At 30.8% G+C, this 15427-nt stretch overlaps 1 protein-coding gene across 1 annotated transcript; it reads right to left on the reverse strand.

Moving 5' to 3' along the window:
* Positions 1–276: 276 nt before the first annotated feature.
* Positions 277–10007, reverse strand: LOC145180267 (ATP-binding cassette sub-family E member 1-like). The gene is made up of 15 exons (XM_080055132.2): positions 9704–10007; positions 9333–9418; positions 9026–9123; positions 8806–8923; positions 8601–8690; positions 8356–8403; positions 6847–7013; positions 6676–6765; positions 6114–6235; positions 5738–5829; positions 1532–1589; positions 1086–1447; positions 897–979; positions 562–796; positions 277–363 (listed from the first exon to the last, which is right to left on the reverse strand). The coding sequence occupies exons 1-15, from the start codon at positions 9819–9821 to the stop codon at positions 313–315; spliced, it is 1818 nt and encodes a 605-aa protein (XP_079911258.2). The 5' UTR covers positions 9822–10007; the 3' UTR covers positions 277–312.
* Between the last annotated feature and the right edge of the window lie 5420 nt (positions 10008–15427).

The following is a 15427-nucleotide window of genomic DNA, read 5'->3' on the forward strand; positions in this document are numbered from 1 at the left end:
GAATCTAAGCATGACTAGAATTTTGATATTCCTTTTCTAACATATACTATAACGTAGGTAGTGTGAACAAGCATTTTTCATTTCCCTGAAAACAATTATTTTGTGATAGGAAGTATTTCAAGGAAGTTTGTTAAACAGAAGAGCTAGTTGACTGTTTTCATAAATTACAGAAGAAAATTGTCACTACCTATGAATGTATTTTACAAAGTTGTAATATCTTAACTATAGCATTGATAGGTGATTTTTTGACGCAGAATAAAAAAAAAAAAAAAAAAATTCAAGTCTATTCATATATTTTTTAGAATTTACTTCCTACTCATTGTCAATGAAGAAATAGTTTCCATTTTTCTTTTGCTCTTGATCCTAAAAACAATGAAACTGACACACTTAGTTTTTATTCTTCTGCCTAATGTAAAGAAAAGCGTGGCAATTTAAAGTAATGAATAATTAACATAAAAAAGAAAAAATCCGTCACCATTGAATTGCAAACACACATTTAATCATTATGAATCGATCTATAACATTTTGATTTGATCATGATATATCAAGAGGTTGACTTACCTTGACAGAAAACATTTTGTTAATACGAGGTCTATAATTAGCTGGATCTCTTCTAAAAGTTATTTCGAGTGACATCAAGAATTTGTTCATACCACTAAGAAGAGTTTGGGGAGAGTTAGCAATAGTGCTGATTGAAGGCTGACCCTCAAAAACTATAACTCGATCAGCTAAGTAAGTCGCCATTATAAAATCGTGCTCCACAACAAAACCAGTTTTCTTCGCGTGAAGAATAAATCTGTAAAATTTAAAATAAATTCGTTGATACAGGAAAGAAATTGGTTAAGGATGAATACCGATAAAATCAACAAGTTTTCTTTACAACGGATTTAGTTGACCTTTTAATGACTTTAGCCGCGTGTAAACGCTGCTCAGAATCTAAATAGGCAGATGGTTCGTCGATCAAATAAACGTCGGCAGGCTATATTAAAAGTAATAAAATTGTAGTTAAAAAGAAGTGCCAACCAACTTTATAAAAGTAAAAAAAAAATAACAATAAAAATAACAACAACGCAATTCTATAATACCTTTCCTAAACACAAAGTAAGGGCAACACGCTGCAATTCACCACCAGATAGATTTTGGACTTCTTGATCGAAAAGACGTTCAATTTGCATGGGTTTGAGAACATCTGTAATAAACTGAGGGTGAATATATGCATCTCTTATTTTTGTATGCAGTAGCATTCGGACTGTACCACTAGACTTAGGACTAATTTTCTGCGGTTTGTAGCTGACATTAAGTTGTGGTACCTGCTCTTCATTATCAGGAGGTAACAATCCAGCCATCATTCTAATAAAAGTAGTTTTGCCAGTACCATTTTCTCCCAACATCACAATTATCTCAGAATCAGTAAATTGACCTTCATGAACTTTCAACTGGAAATTCTCTATATTCAAAAGGTTATAAAAATAAGCCTCTTAGAAAGAGCAAAAACTTTTTTTTAAAAAAGGTTTGTTAAAAGAAAGCTCACGTAATCTTTTCTCCATATTCGGGTAGCAGTATCTACGAGAGCGCTTGATTTCCTCATCCTAAAATAAATCGATACGAGAAATTATTAAATAACATAGTGGATCTTAAATAACATAGTGGATCTTTGGATCAAAAATATTTACGATTTTTATTAAGTTTTTTTTTTTTTTTTGTGAAGTTTTATTTCATTCTTCTAATGACAAGAAATCAGGTTCGATTTTAAAGCCAAAGACTTTCTTCAAAACATCATTACTTACATCAAATAACGGGTGGTTACTAAAAATCCGGACTAACTTTAACTGGATTTTAAATGCCACAAGCTAAATCTTTTTTTTTCATGCTTATATCCATTTTAAATCTTATTTAGTTCTCTTTAAGTTTATTTACTTGTTTTTAGATAATAATAATTAAGAAAATAATGATGGCCAAGCAAGAAGAGGTAAGAAAACGGATTTACGAGTTCTATTTGAATAATAAATGGCAAGGTAAAAAGTTCACAGTAGCTCACTTCAATGCTGAAAAAATTCCAAGAAGCACTATCTATGATATAATCAAACGTGTTGAGAATGATTCTGGGTACAAAAGAGTGCAAGGAAGTGGTCATGTGGTCAAAATCATGACCCCTAAGGGTATCAAGCGCCTGAAAACCATATTTGATCACAGTGACCGAGTTTCGATGAGGCAAGCTAGTCAAAAATATGGATGCAGTTATTCACATATCATCAAAACTCTTGCCAAATACACTGACATCAAAAGTTATAAAAAACAGGGTATACCTCATTGACAAGAGAACCAGAATGAGTGAATCAAAACCGGCATTGATCGTCTTTATCGTGATTTTAAAGGAAAATTGGTCATCCTTGACGACAAGTCTTACTTTACGCTGTCACACTCAACAATTAATGGAAACAGCACCTACTACTCTAGCAACAGAGACAAGACTCCACCAAGTGTTAAATATCGCAAAAAGTGCAAGTTCGAACCCAAGGTGCTTGTCTGGCTGGCCGCTTCTGACAAAGGTATTTCAAAGCCATTTTTTGTCCCCAGCGGCCTTGCAGTCAAAAAAGCCATCTATGAAATTAATTGTATAAAGAGAAGATTAGTGCCGTTCATCAATGCTCATCATGCCGACGGTAATTATATATTTTGGCCGGACCTGGCGTCATCGCATTATGCCAAAACCGTGACCAACTGTTATGAGACTCATAACATCAATTTTATTAAAAAAGTTGACAATCCGCCAGCCATACCGGAGTGTCGTCCAATAGAAGACTTTTGGGCTATTTTGAAAGGCAAAGTGTATGAGAGTAACTGGGAAGCAAAAGATGTGAAGCAACTACAAACCAGAATAAAGCTTTGCCTGAAAAAAATAGACCTTAACCTTGTATTTTCACTTTTTGGGTCAACTCGTGTTAGAGTTGGCCAAATCCGAAGAAACAAACTGGTTGAAGGCAAACTTAATTAAAATAAATAACTAAAAACTCTTTTTAATGATAGTTTTATTTAATCTCTACCATAAAAACTATGGGAGTAATTGCCCATGAAAGTTTGTCCGGATTTTTAGTAACCACCCGTTATGAACAAGAAGAACGTTAAGGGCTTAAAAACAATCTTTGTTTAAAGTTCTTTAAAGTTCTGTTTGTTTATTAGTATGCAGTTTTTACCAGCAAAACGATTTGAAAAACTGAGCCCAATTATACTTTATTAAAACTTTATCAAAGAAGATTCGACACTGCAAATTTAGGAAACAAATTTTTTCTTGTTGCAATAGTACACCAAAAAAATCTAGAAAATCATTAATCTTTATTGACCACTCCTAATTCACTTTACCAAACACCATATTTACCAGCAACTTATATTCAAGCAATTTTAATTGAACTTCTTCTGGTGTAACATGTCAAACAAACTTAAATCCTAGTTTTTCGACTGGTTAGCTATTACCAATAGAAGAATTTCAAAAGTTTATTTTCCTTCAATCATTACATTTACTTAAAAGTGTACAGAAAGCATATTCCTTTTATAGCTGAGGATTCCTTTTATAACAAATATTTCTTGACCATCGTCATCACATTACGCAGACAAAGAGTGATCAATCTGTCAAACTATTGAAAAAAATATTATTTTTTTCACTAGTTTGACAGATCACATGTGAGAACTGTATGCATGTTTTTATTCAAATTTATTGGCATTATTATGGATAGGCTTACACCACAACAACGTTTATAAATTGTACAGTTGTATTATGAAAATCAACGTTCTGTAGGCAAGTTTATGGTCAATATAATTGACCTACAGAATTCACTAATCAGCATACTACAACAAAGTACCATTTTATATTATACTACACTAATGTAGTATAGTGATACTTCATCAAATAGACCACGTGCAGCATGTAGTGCAGAATTTATAGTGGCTGTAGTCAAGAGTTTTCACAATGACTCTGAAAAATTGATTCAGTACCGTTCTCAACAAATTGGATTTTAGAATAGAAAAACTTAGGCAAGTTTACACAGAGATCTTGGTTTGAAGGCATATAAAACTCAACTTGTGCAAGATTTGATGCCAGTGGAGATTTGCTTGTGACATAATTTTAGCATTGGAACATAATTTCAGCATTTCAGCTGTGGATATGATCACTAAATATTTATTGTTTCCAACTAAAATTTTGTTCAGCAATAAGGCTCATTTCTGGCTTAATGGCTACGTCAATAAACAAAATTACAGAATTACTATTCCATCTATTGAAAACAACAGTTTGGTATGGCTTATAAGCCGATAAATTCATTGGTTCATATTTCTTCAAAAAAGAGACCCGGGCCAATGTAACTATGAATGATGCCCTTTATTTTGCCATGATAATGAACTATTTGACTGAAATTGAAGCCCAAGATCTCAATGACATTTGATTTTAACAAGACAGCGCTACTTGCCATACAGCCTATGAAACAGCGGATTTATTACATAATCATTTTGATGACTAAATGATTTCTTGTCTCAGTCCAGTGAGTTGGCCACCAAGATCATGTGATATCACAACTTAAGACTTTTTTCTTGAGGTTTTGTAAAGTGTAAAGTCTTTGCTGAATTTCTTACACTGCTATTAAATATCAAAAAAAGATTTTAATACTTGATGACAGTGTCTTGAGTTTTTGAGTTATAAATAATGAAGTTATCAAAACAAAACAAAATTAAAATCAAGAAGAAAAATTCCCCTCAAATTTAAAAAAAACAACAACAACAACATGAGTTTTGTAGTTTCAAAAGCTGCACAAAATTCTAGTAAGGCTAAATATGTTTAAAATAAACAAACAACAGTAAAGGCAAAAAAAAAAAAAAAAAAAAGAAATAAAATCAAGATAAATAATATTTTATAAGAAAATTAAAAAAAACACTATTACAGGAATGCTTTTAAGTTCAAGACATTGTAATTAACTTGGATTTGTTCCCATCATTCTTTAATTTAACAAAGATCTGTTGTGTCCAGGATAAATTTAAAGTTTAGTGTAAAAAAGAAACAAAAAGTTAAACTTGATTAAAATGAGAAAAAGAGAAATTACAAGAGAAATGCAAGAAAACACAAAAACTTGTGGATTAAAAGTAAAAAAAATCAAAAATTGAGAAAGCTGTAAAAAACCTGATTAAATCAAAGCAAACATTTACAAGGTTCTCAAAGACCTAAGAAATGATTTTTAGAAGCAAATTGGTCAAAAAATAAAACTGAAGAACTGCATGAAATCCTAACAGGTATACTGTGTGACTTGCCAATTAAAAAAAAATGAAGCTGGTTACCAGTTATCAATCCAAAGTCTGATTCATAAAGATTTGGTGTAAAACCTTTAAGAATTTTAGATTGAAACTGAACAGTGAAAATTTTTTTTCATAAAATATTTTTGCTGTTTAGCCAGAACCCAATAGGTATAAGGACAGGGTCATTTGTAAATTAAGAGAAGCAAACCCCATCAAAATCAGGATCAACCCAAATAGAGAGAACCTACTAATGTCATAGTTATGGCTGGAATTCTCTCAGATGGCTCTAAAAAACTGAGAGAGTCATCTAAAAAACAGGAGGTTATTGAAAAATAATTGTACTAAAGGTGATGTTTGAATTAGTTAAAGATGATCAAAAGATGTTACACCTTAACTATTTTTTAAAATTATTTTTCAAATTTGTCCCAAACTTATGAGCACCACTGTACAAAGTGTGTACCTCAGCATTTTCTGAAACTTTAAATGTCAGAGATTCTTCCCTAAATCGAAGATTTTCAGTTGGAATAAACCCATCCAAAAAAATATTGATTCCTAAAGAGACAATTTATCATCATGAAAAACAAATCCTGAAGGAAATGAAGTCAGATCAAGATCTCAACTTCAACTTTAAGTCAACTTTAAGTCAACTTTAAGTTGACTTTAAGTTGACTTTAACTCAATTTCAAATTTGTTTGAAATTTCTCAATTTCAAACAAATCAATTTAATTGAAGTAAACTTCAGCTATAAAATGAAAAACTGAAGCATCTACATAAAGAAAATCAGTTTTAAAAGCAAAATAACATTTAACCCTTTGAATGTGTAAGCTAATTCTAACCTTCTCGAACTGTGAAAGGCATAGTGACAACTCCGTAAGCACCAGGTGTTCCATACAATGCACAAATAAAATCAGAGAGATAATCGAGAACACTTAAATCATGTTCAACTACAATAATATATCTAAAATAAAATTTTAATTATGTAATACACAGTAAAAATTTGATAAAAAAAAATAATAATAAGTGCCGTTTTTAACATTCAAAAAAATTAATACTAATTCAAGAGAGAAAAGATTGATACATAAAGTTTCGGGGTATAACCTTATTCAAACACAAAGAATCCAGTGGGTAAAAGATACTTAAGTTACAGTTCAACTAATATTTTATTGCAGTTCACAGAAATCATATTTTTTTACAATATTTCTATTTGATTATGATTTGGACTTAATATCAGAATAAAATTATGTGGAAAATTCCTGACAAACCAATGTTAACAAAACAGATAATATCATGATAAAAATCATAACTTGTTAGCAAAACAGCTGAAAATTTGATTACTTTTAACTAAAATGTCAATTTAATTTTCAGAATAATGCTTCTCTAATATAAACTCAAACATACTTATCTGTTTTTGATAAACTACGAATAGCTTTGGCAGCTTTCAGTCTTTGTTTGACATCCAAATAACTTGAAGGCTCATCAAACATATAACTGAAAAAAAGAAAAAAAAAAAGAGAAATACAGCATTGAACAAACACTATGTAATTGGATAAAAAAGTGAAGGTTACTTACACATTAGCACTTTGAACACATACCACTGCACATGCAAATCTCTGCAGTTCTCCTCCAGATAATTCATCAACATTTCTCATAAGAACATGTTGTAAGTCAAACTCATTGCAGTACAAATCTTTAGTGTTGGTTTCATCTTTTTTGTTCAAAAATTCAATTACATTACCCTACAATGATATGCAACATAATTATAAAACTATTCTCAAGATAACAAGAATATAATAATATTGTTATCACTAAGTTATTGTCTCAGATATACCAAAGAAAAATGATCTAATGTTCTTCAAAAAAAGAGCTGAAGTGTTTTAGACTTTTAAAACAGTTTTAAGTTGCTAATATATTAGGAAAATAGTTACAGTTGTCTTTAATCCATCTGATACAACTGTAACTATTTTTCTAATATATCAACAACTTAAAACTGTTTTAAAAGTTTAAAACACTTCAGCTCTTTTTTCTTTCAACTCTTTTGCTATTTGCAACTGGACGTAAGTGTTAACCCAATAATGCTGGCTGTACTCATTTGAAGATGCTTAGAAAAATAAACAACATCCCTAAAGTCCCCATTAGAGGATCCCTTTGTATCTTTAAATTTAATCAAAATTTTATTTTTAATTTATGTAATAAATATAATCTGAACTTCATTTTTTTGTATCATTTGAAATTTTTTCCTTGCTAGCCTTAACTTTTAGGCGTTAATGGGTTAAAACTGGATCTAAAGGCAAATATGATAAAGAGCTCAAAGTTTTGAGTTATTCTATTTACAAAACCAGAACCACAAGAAGGGGAGAAATGAATTTATGCAGTTTCACAAAAAAATACTCCTTTAAGCCTTCTACATTTACATGTAGAAAACAGTGACCAATTAATTATGAAATCTGTTGTGTTTATGGTCAACAATATTCTTTAAATCCACTTTCAATTTTTTTCAGGTCAACTTCTAGTCAAAGTCAGGTTACTAAAATTTTACCTCTTCTTAGAAAATTTCTAAAAGATATTCCTCTAATTGCCATGTAAAGTTAGACAAGTTAGCAGCCTAATAACTTTTATCAAACTTAAGCAAAGAATGGTGATTTAATTTATATACTTTTTTAATCCTTGTTAAAAAAATCTTATAAAAATAACTTAAAAAATTTATTTGAAGCATGAATTAATATATCAAGGTAAATAAGTTTGAAAATCACTAAACTATTTCTAGCACTTAGCAAATACTATGTAAGTTTTATAACATGTGCATTATTTTGAGGTACTTTGTACAAAGCACTAGCACTGTACCTTTTATTATGCTGATCTTCAATATGAGAGATATTATATATGGAGCTTTTTTTAAACTGCTTATTCAAAGTATGAGAGAAATGCAAGTAATACATGTAAGAACAACACAGTTTTTCACACGCACACATGCATACGCACACATACACACAGTTATACAAAAGCAAGATACTAACAAATAAATTATATGAACAATATATTTTATTTAATTTAGAACAAATTAAATATTTAAAAACATACTTTAATTGCTTTTGGTATTTGATCAACATATTGAGGTTTGATAATAGCCTAAGAATGATAGGAATTATTAGAAACAGATACATTGGATAAATCATAAAACATTAAAAAAAGAACAGCATTTCAAGTTTAAAGAAAATTTCCAAGTTTAATAATCCACTATAAAAGTTGCAGTACCTTACTTATTTGTGTCAATAGATGATGAAATTTCTATTGCATAAAGAAAACAACCAGTACAAATTTTTAACCTTTAAGTCATCTTCTAACACTTTAGTAAAGTAATTTTGAAGTTCAGAGCCACGAAAGTAAGATAGGATCTCTTGCCAATCTGGAGGATTCTAAACAAAAAATTGAAACTACAAAATAATAAAACTAAAGTTAATAACTTTATGATAAACTAATGATTTTTATTAACTAACACAGTTAGCAATATAATAAACAAACAGCACATACAGTAAATCTTCCAAGATTTGGTTTCAACTTTCCTGCAAGGATTTTTAAAGCAGTGGATTTACCGATACCATTTGTTCCAACTAAACCTAATACTTCTCCTGGTCTTGGCATTGGCAGCCTAAACAGAAAATTTACTTTATATAAAAACCAAAAATATGTAACTTGATAAAACCACAAAATCTCTCAAAGCTTTTAATATTAATTACAAGAAAAAACCCACCTGTGTAATTTAAAAGAATTCGCATTGTATCGGTGTGTTGTATCTTTTTCTAAATTACTTGGCAAATTGATAATAGTAATAGCTTCAAATGGGCATTTCTAAAAAACACAATTTAAAAAAATTACTACAGTACAACATTTACAAGTAAATGTAATAATTCATATCATAATAAAAAAGAAATACTTTGACTTCAACCAACTTAACACATTCATTTAAAATGCTAATAATTACTGGCTAAAGAAAAATTCACATAATTTTGTATCCAAAAAAGATACATAGAGGGTATTTAGATTATTTAAAGAATTACCTTTACACAAATACCACAACCAATACAAAGCTGTTCTGATATGTAAGCGAGTTTAGAAGTTGGAACAACTTCTATACAAAGTTTTCCTACAACAAATTTTAATTTATATATGTATGTATGTATGTATGTATGTATGTATGTATGTATGTATGTATGTATGTATGTATGTATGTATGTATGTATGTATGTACACACACCAACATACCAACACACACCAACACACACACACACACCAACACACACACACACACACACACACACACACACACACACACACACACACACACACACACACACACACACCACACAAACAAGAATGATACATAAGATAAATTAATAATTCCAGAAAACATAAATAGTTTTATTTTTACCTTGTCGAACAACTGGGCATGATCGTTTACATTCTTGTCGACATTTTTTTGGCTTGCAACGATCTGAGTTAACAATAGCAATACGCGTTAACTTGTCTTGAGTAGAAGAAGTACTCATTTTGATTAAAATTTAGTCTTCTTGGACTAGGAATCTAAGTGCTAAACTGAAGTTAGCGTTAGTGTTAACAACTTCTACTCGTAACGATACATTTGGACGGCAGCCATTTCTAAAAGAACTAAAAATCTTCCGTAAATAATACCAGGGCCAGAAAGACAGCTGGAAAAAAATGGACGTTACAGAATCGAATTAAGCAGAAATGAACCGTCTAATATAATTCGATTTTTTGTATTAATTGGACTGGTTAAAATCGAGTAGAGCTATATTTGATTGAAAGGTTCATCTAGACTTTTAATTATTTTCTTTATTCTCTAAAAAATTTTCAAAAGTTTCTTTCTGTTTAATAGTCTTCATAAAGGCAATTTTCTTAACTTCATTAATTAAATTTTCCAATTAAAATAATCATCCAAGAAATTGGGTTTAAAAAAAGTATCTATATATAAATCATGTATATATCATGAAGTTGGACTTATTTGATATTCTTACTGAAAGAGTATTATATCTTTTAGCAAAAAACTTTTGCTAAGAATGCCTTTTAAAAGTTATTATTCTGGTCTTCTTTATATAATATAAAAACACGTGGAAAAATTTTCGAACTAATTTCAACCAAAGACGGCGTTCTATAATTTTATCTGAACTTTTTTATAAATCATGATAATTTTTTTTATAAGTTATAGTAAATAATAAAAGTGCCGTCTTAAGCTAAAATCTTAATTCTAATAATCCTCTCATGGTGGTAGTAGTATCTAATGGTATATAATAGTATTTGTAATATTTTCTAGTTTTCGATGTACCAAATTTTTTTTTGTATAATTGTCTATTACATTAAATGTTTTGGCTATAACTTTTCAAACATCCTCGGAAAAATATTGAGTTTTTTTAATTTTATAATCGAATTTTAATTATTTTTTTTTGTTTAATTCAGATAGCTGTTCTTAGCAAATTGGAATGGAAAAATTAATAAGTTTGTCAGTCTTGAAAAATCATGCTTCAAAAATTCTATATATTAACATTATACTAGGATTAGGAATAGTTCCTTGATAAATGTGGTTTAGAGTTTCAAAATATAACATAAACTAAATATATTTAGCCTGCTCACTTCTTTATTTAGCCTGTTTACCTCTTTTATTCTCAGATTTTCACAGTAGATTCTATTTTGCATAAAATCTTTGAAAATGTTCATCCGGTATTTGAAATAGGTCTTTCAATTCCAAGACCTATTACAAATACCAGGGTGCAGTGGTATGATTTTGTAGCACCTTGAATACAACTGTTATTTCATAAAGAGTTGTAAATATCAATTTGTTTCAAAATATCTAAAAAAAAAAAGATGTACTTACTTTGTTTTTTCTAATAGACATAACTGTAAAAAAGTTGTTAGTATATTGTGGCAATTTAATAAAAATAGAATAATACTGGAAAGTTTACAAAAGTTGAAATTTTTCTTTAGAGGTAAGGCAGCAATCACCATATATACAACAAAAAATATTTTTTTCCTACCATGTATTTGTCAAAAAATAATTACGAAATAACTATATTTGCACAAAATAGATTAGTAGTGATTATTTGTGTGCAAACAGCTTGTTATAAATTTTATTTGCTTTAATGACTATTAAACCAAACACGAATTATTTGATATAACTTTATTGATAACAAAAACCAGCAAAAAAATTTACTTTGCATATTCAATTACATGCTGATGTTAGATTAAGATTAGCAAGAGTTTTGAGGAAAGTTTATCTGATGCCTAAAGCTCCCTGCTACTAAAGATTACATTTACATTGAACTGTTCCTAAGTCTGGAATATATAAGGAAAAGCGGGTTCTGGCGCATTGACCCATTCCCATACTTAAGGATGCATAAAAAAATGGCGAACACTTCATATCATGACAAAACCAATACAGTCGTCTTTAAAAATCAAGAAGAAGTATAAAAATAATCATGTTATTTGTATACCAGTTCTTCAAGATGTTAATTCCTTGTTTTGTAGTGACCGATGGCAAGGGTGTGAATTCCGTCATCTAAGATAATTCTTTTGTCGTCGTTAGCGCTGAGTGCGACTTTGTTAATTTCTTCAGTGTAAACGTCGTGAAGATGAGATCTGAAAACGTTCATGGTTGCAAGTTGTTCATTTCCGTTCATTAAGCAGTCACCACAAGGTATTGATAACTTCTTGAAAGTCAAGACCTTCATTCAATTTTTTCAAGACGTAAAGACACAAATGGCCGCAATAAGAAGTGTTACCAAATTGTACTCTTTCACTGTTATAATAAACTGGACTTTTCAAGTAGTCGACCAGCTCAACAAGAGGAGGCTGAGCGTAAGAATCAAAACTATACTTTTTGTCACCGTCTTTAAACCAACACACCCAATGAAACCCACCAGTGCTTGAATCTCCTGTGTTGACAATTCCACATTCTTTTTTCATTGTCTTTTTTGGTAACTCATCCCTCACAAAAACACCTCGAAAGTTTTTCAATTTTAACTGTTTAGCAGCCTTTATCAATTGAAAGTTAGTTAAAGCTTCATTAGGTAAAACAATTCCTTCTACGTCAATCCATTGAAAGTCGATCATTTTTTTAATTTCTTAAAAAGTTTATCCGAATTTTTTAACAAGCGATTTTCATAGAATAGCACCTAAAAAGGGTATGCTATTAAAGGGTGAGTTAGGTCCGAGTAATAAACCAGCTCCAACAGATTGATAACCTTTCCCAGTTTTAATGAAGAGTCCATCACCGTGAACATTTTTAGTCCATGGGGTGATAAACAATCCTTCTCCACCTAAAGTTTTTATCTTCATTCCATTTCCATTCTTTTTCAAGTAAACGATTCCTCTTCCTGCAATTTTGTCAACCATAGCAGAGCCAGCAGAAGAGCCTACACCTGCTAGCAATCCGGTGGCTAGAGCAGGAACTACTCTTGTGGCAAGAGTGCTACCTAACATACCTAATAAAGGTAGAAGAGCTCCGATGAATCCGCCTTCAATGGTTGAGTTGTATGCAATTTGTCTTTTGCTCAATTTAAGAGTGACTCCTTTACCAGCTTCATACGCTTTTCTAATTTTGTTCAATTGCGAATTAGTGATAGCGAGAACATGTTTACCGTTCAAGTCTTGATGAGAAAGCTTAATGCTAGTATCGGTTTTATCATGCATAGCTTTTTTAATTTTATCAGATTGGCTCTGCGAGATATTAATTTTGATATTTTGATAATTGCTCATTTTTTATGTATTAAAAATTATTTATTTCACTTCTCGAATATGATATCGCATTGTAATATCCTCTCCACGAAAATCAACCAAATCTCCATTCTGATCAATGATGCGAGTAACCATTGTTGAAATTTCAAACAGTTTAACAGGAAGATAAATCAAATGCATTGGTCTCTCGATGATTTTATAGCCAGGACTAACATTTGGATAAAAGGAGTAAATGCAATTTAATTGGGTTCCATTAATATAGGATGATCCAATAACGTTGTTAACGATTCTGATGGTGTTAATGCTTGAAATTCTAACGATATGATCCGACTCGTATTCGGAATTGGAATTTAATTTTCTTTTAGTAAACCCTAAAACTGAAGAGATGCTATTCTCCACATTAAAGTCAATCAAATAATTCAAGCCAAGTTTAATGGTTGATTTTAAAGTATTAAGATTGATTCCAATTTGAAGGTTGTTTGGAGAGTAATTAATTTTATTTGCAATAATATAACTTCCACGTTGAGCTGTTTTTATTGTGTTTAAAATAGACTTTTGCAAATACTCATTGATGCCTTTAATCTCATAGCTTCCTAATGGAATGATAATGTTCTCCCAATTAGCTCCATTGTTCATGCTGTATTTGAAAGAATTGTTTTTACTGTTTACATTTGGAATGCTGTTGTAAGTCTCAAGACCGAGAAAAGCCATTTCATAATTTTTTCCTTCGTCAAAAACGATTTTATCTAAAAATTCAGTGGTGATAACACTTGATTTTCCATCTACATCGATGATTATACCTGTCATTTTTTAAATAATAATTATTTTTTAAATTGTTTTAGAAAAATAAAAAATCATCAAACCCACTTCGATACTTTCCCTCGTTCTTTTTAGAAGAGAGATCAATGACGGCAAATCCGTGAGGTTCATTCCAGCAATGATTGCAAAAGGCTTTAAATTCTTCTATTTTCATATCGCAGGAAACGTGATCTTAATAAATGTGATTAACGCTTTTTTGGTCTTGTTTAAAGAGGCAAATAAAGTTAGCATTTTCTCTGATGGTATGTCTTGGAATCTCGAAATAATTTTGAGCGAGGTAAAAGCAGTCGACGTTGGAATGTCTTCCTCGGATGTAATATTTTTCACACTTGTTTTGATTGGTCAATTGCAAATCGTCAAAGATCATCAAATTGTTTTTGGTTGAGTCTAAGGATTCAGGTTCAGGTACATCATCAGCCGTTTCAAAGAATTGACACTCCATATCATCATTGTCGGAATATTTTTTTGAAATTTCCTCAATAACATCTTCAGGGTTTAAATTCAATTTTTCCATTTCGTCTTGTACATCATCCGTTAACAAATCAACAATATCCTTTTTAGGAAGTTTATTTTCGAATGATCTTTTGAGTATTTTGTATTCAGGTTGAAATAGTGATTTGCCAAAGACTTGCAAGCGGCTGTAATCTAGCCAGCCAGGTCTTAAAAGTAAATTGAGTAGTAACGTTGTTTTTCCGCAACCAGACTTTCCAACGATGATTCCTCGTATACTTCTAGGTAAAAGCGCGCTGTTGTTTCTTTTGGTTTTCCCAATTTTACATGACAATTTCATCACTTCCATTTTTTATATTTAAAAGGTTTTTATATATGTTAAAAATGTACTGCGTTAAGTGTAGAAGAGAGACTGAAACCATTCACTTGAAAAACGAGATCACAAAAAACAACAGACCTATATTGAAAGGAATATGCAACTCTTGTGGGATAAGCAAATGTAAGTTTGTTTCTTCTCATACGCCCAAAGGATCATCTTCGCATGCGGTTAATGGAGGAGACTTGGTGGAATCGATCAACAATTTTTCAAAAAAAATAAAGCTTCCATGGGCAAAGTTTCCAGGAGAAATGCACGTTCCAGGTATGAACTTTGCAGGACCTGGTACCAATTTAGATAAAATGCTCACTTCCACGGATATGTATCAAGAGTGGAGCAAACCGGTGGATAGAGTGGACAATGCTGCATATCACCATGATTTAGCTTACAAGTATTTTAACGACAAGCAAAACAGAAATTTAGCAGATCGAATGATGCTTGAAGAAATGGATTCTATACAAAATCCTACTCAAAAAGAAATAAGCGAGCGAAAAATCATCGAACCCATCATCAAAGCCAAAGCCAAATTCGGATTAGGTGTGAGTGATTTGAAATGGACGGATCAGCTTGCAGATGAGCTTCATAAACCGGTGATTCATCATTTTAAAAGAAGAAGGGTGATTGTAAACGACATTGATGAAATATGGGCCGCAGATTTGGTGGATATGCAATCGTTTTCAAAATTCAACAAGGGCGTAAAATATTTACTCATGGTGATCGACGTGTTTTCAAAGTATGGATGGATCGTTCCGTTAAAAAGCA

Source organism: Hydra viridissima, unplaced genomic scaffold (genome assembly GCF_058129835.1).
Source record: "Hydra viridissima isolate aposymbiotic clone 2 unplaced genomic scaffold, HvirCarnegie_v1 scaffold_2, whole genome shotgun sequence".
Taxonomy (NCBI): Eukaryota; Metazoa; Cnidaria; class Hydrozoa; order Anthoathecata; family Hydridae; genus Hydra; species Hydra viridissima.

Excerpts from the sequence above, each read along its gene's own strand:
- LOC145180267 (XM_080055132.2), bottom strand. The coding sequence starts at position 9,821 with ATGAGTACTTCTTCTACTCAAGACAAGTTAACGCGTATTGCTATTGTT. Across the intron at positions 9,124-9,332 it reads GTTGTGGTATTTGTGTAAAG|AAATGCCCATTTGAAGCTAT; the intron begins GTAATTCTTTAA and ends TGTGTTTTTTAG. Across the intron at positions 8,404-8,600 it reads TGTTAGAAGATGACTTAAAG|GCTATTATCAAACCTCAATA; the intron begins GTTAAAAATTTG and ends TATCATTCTTAG.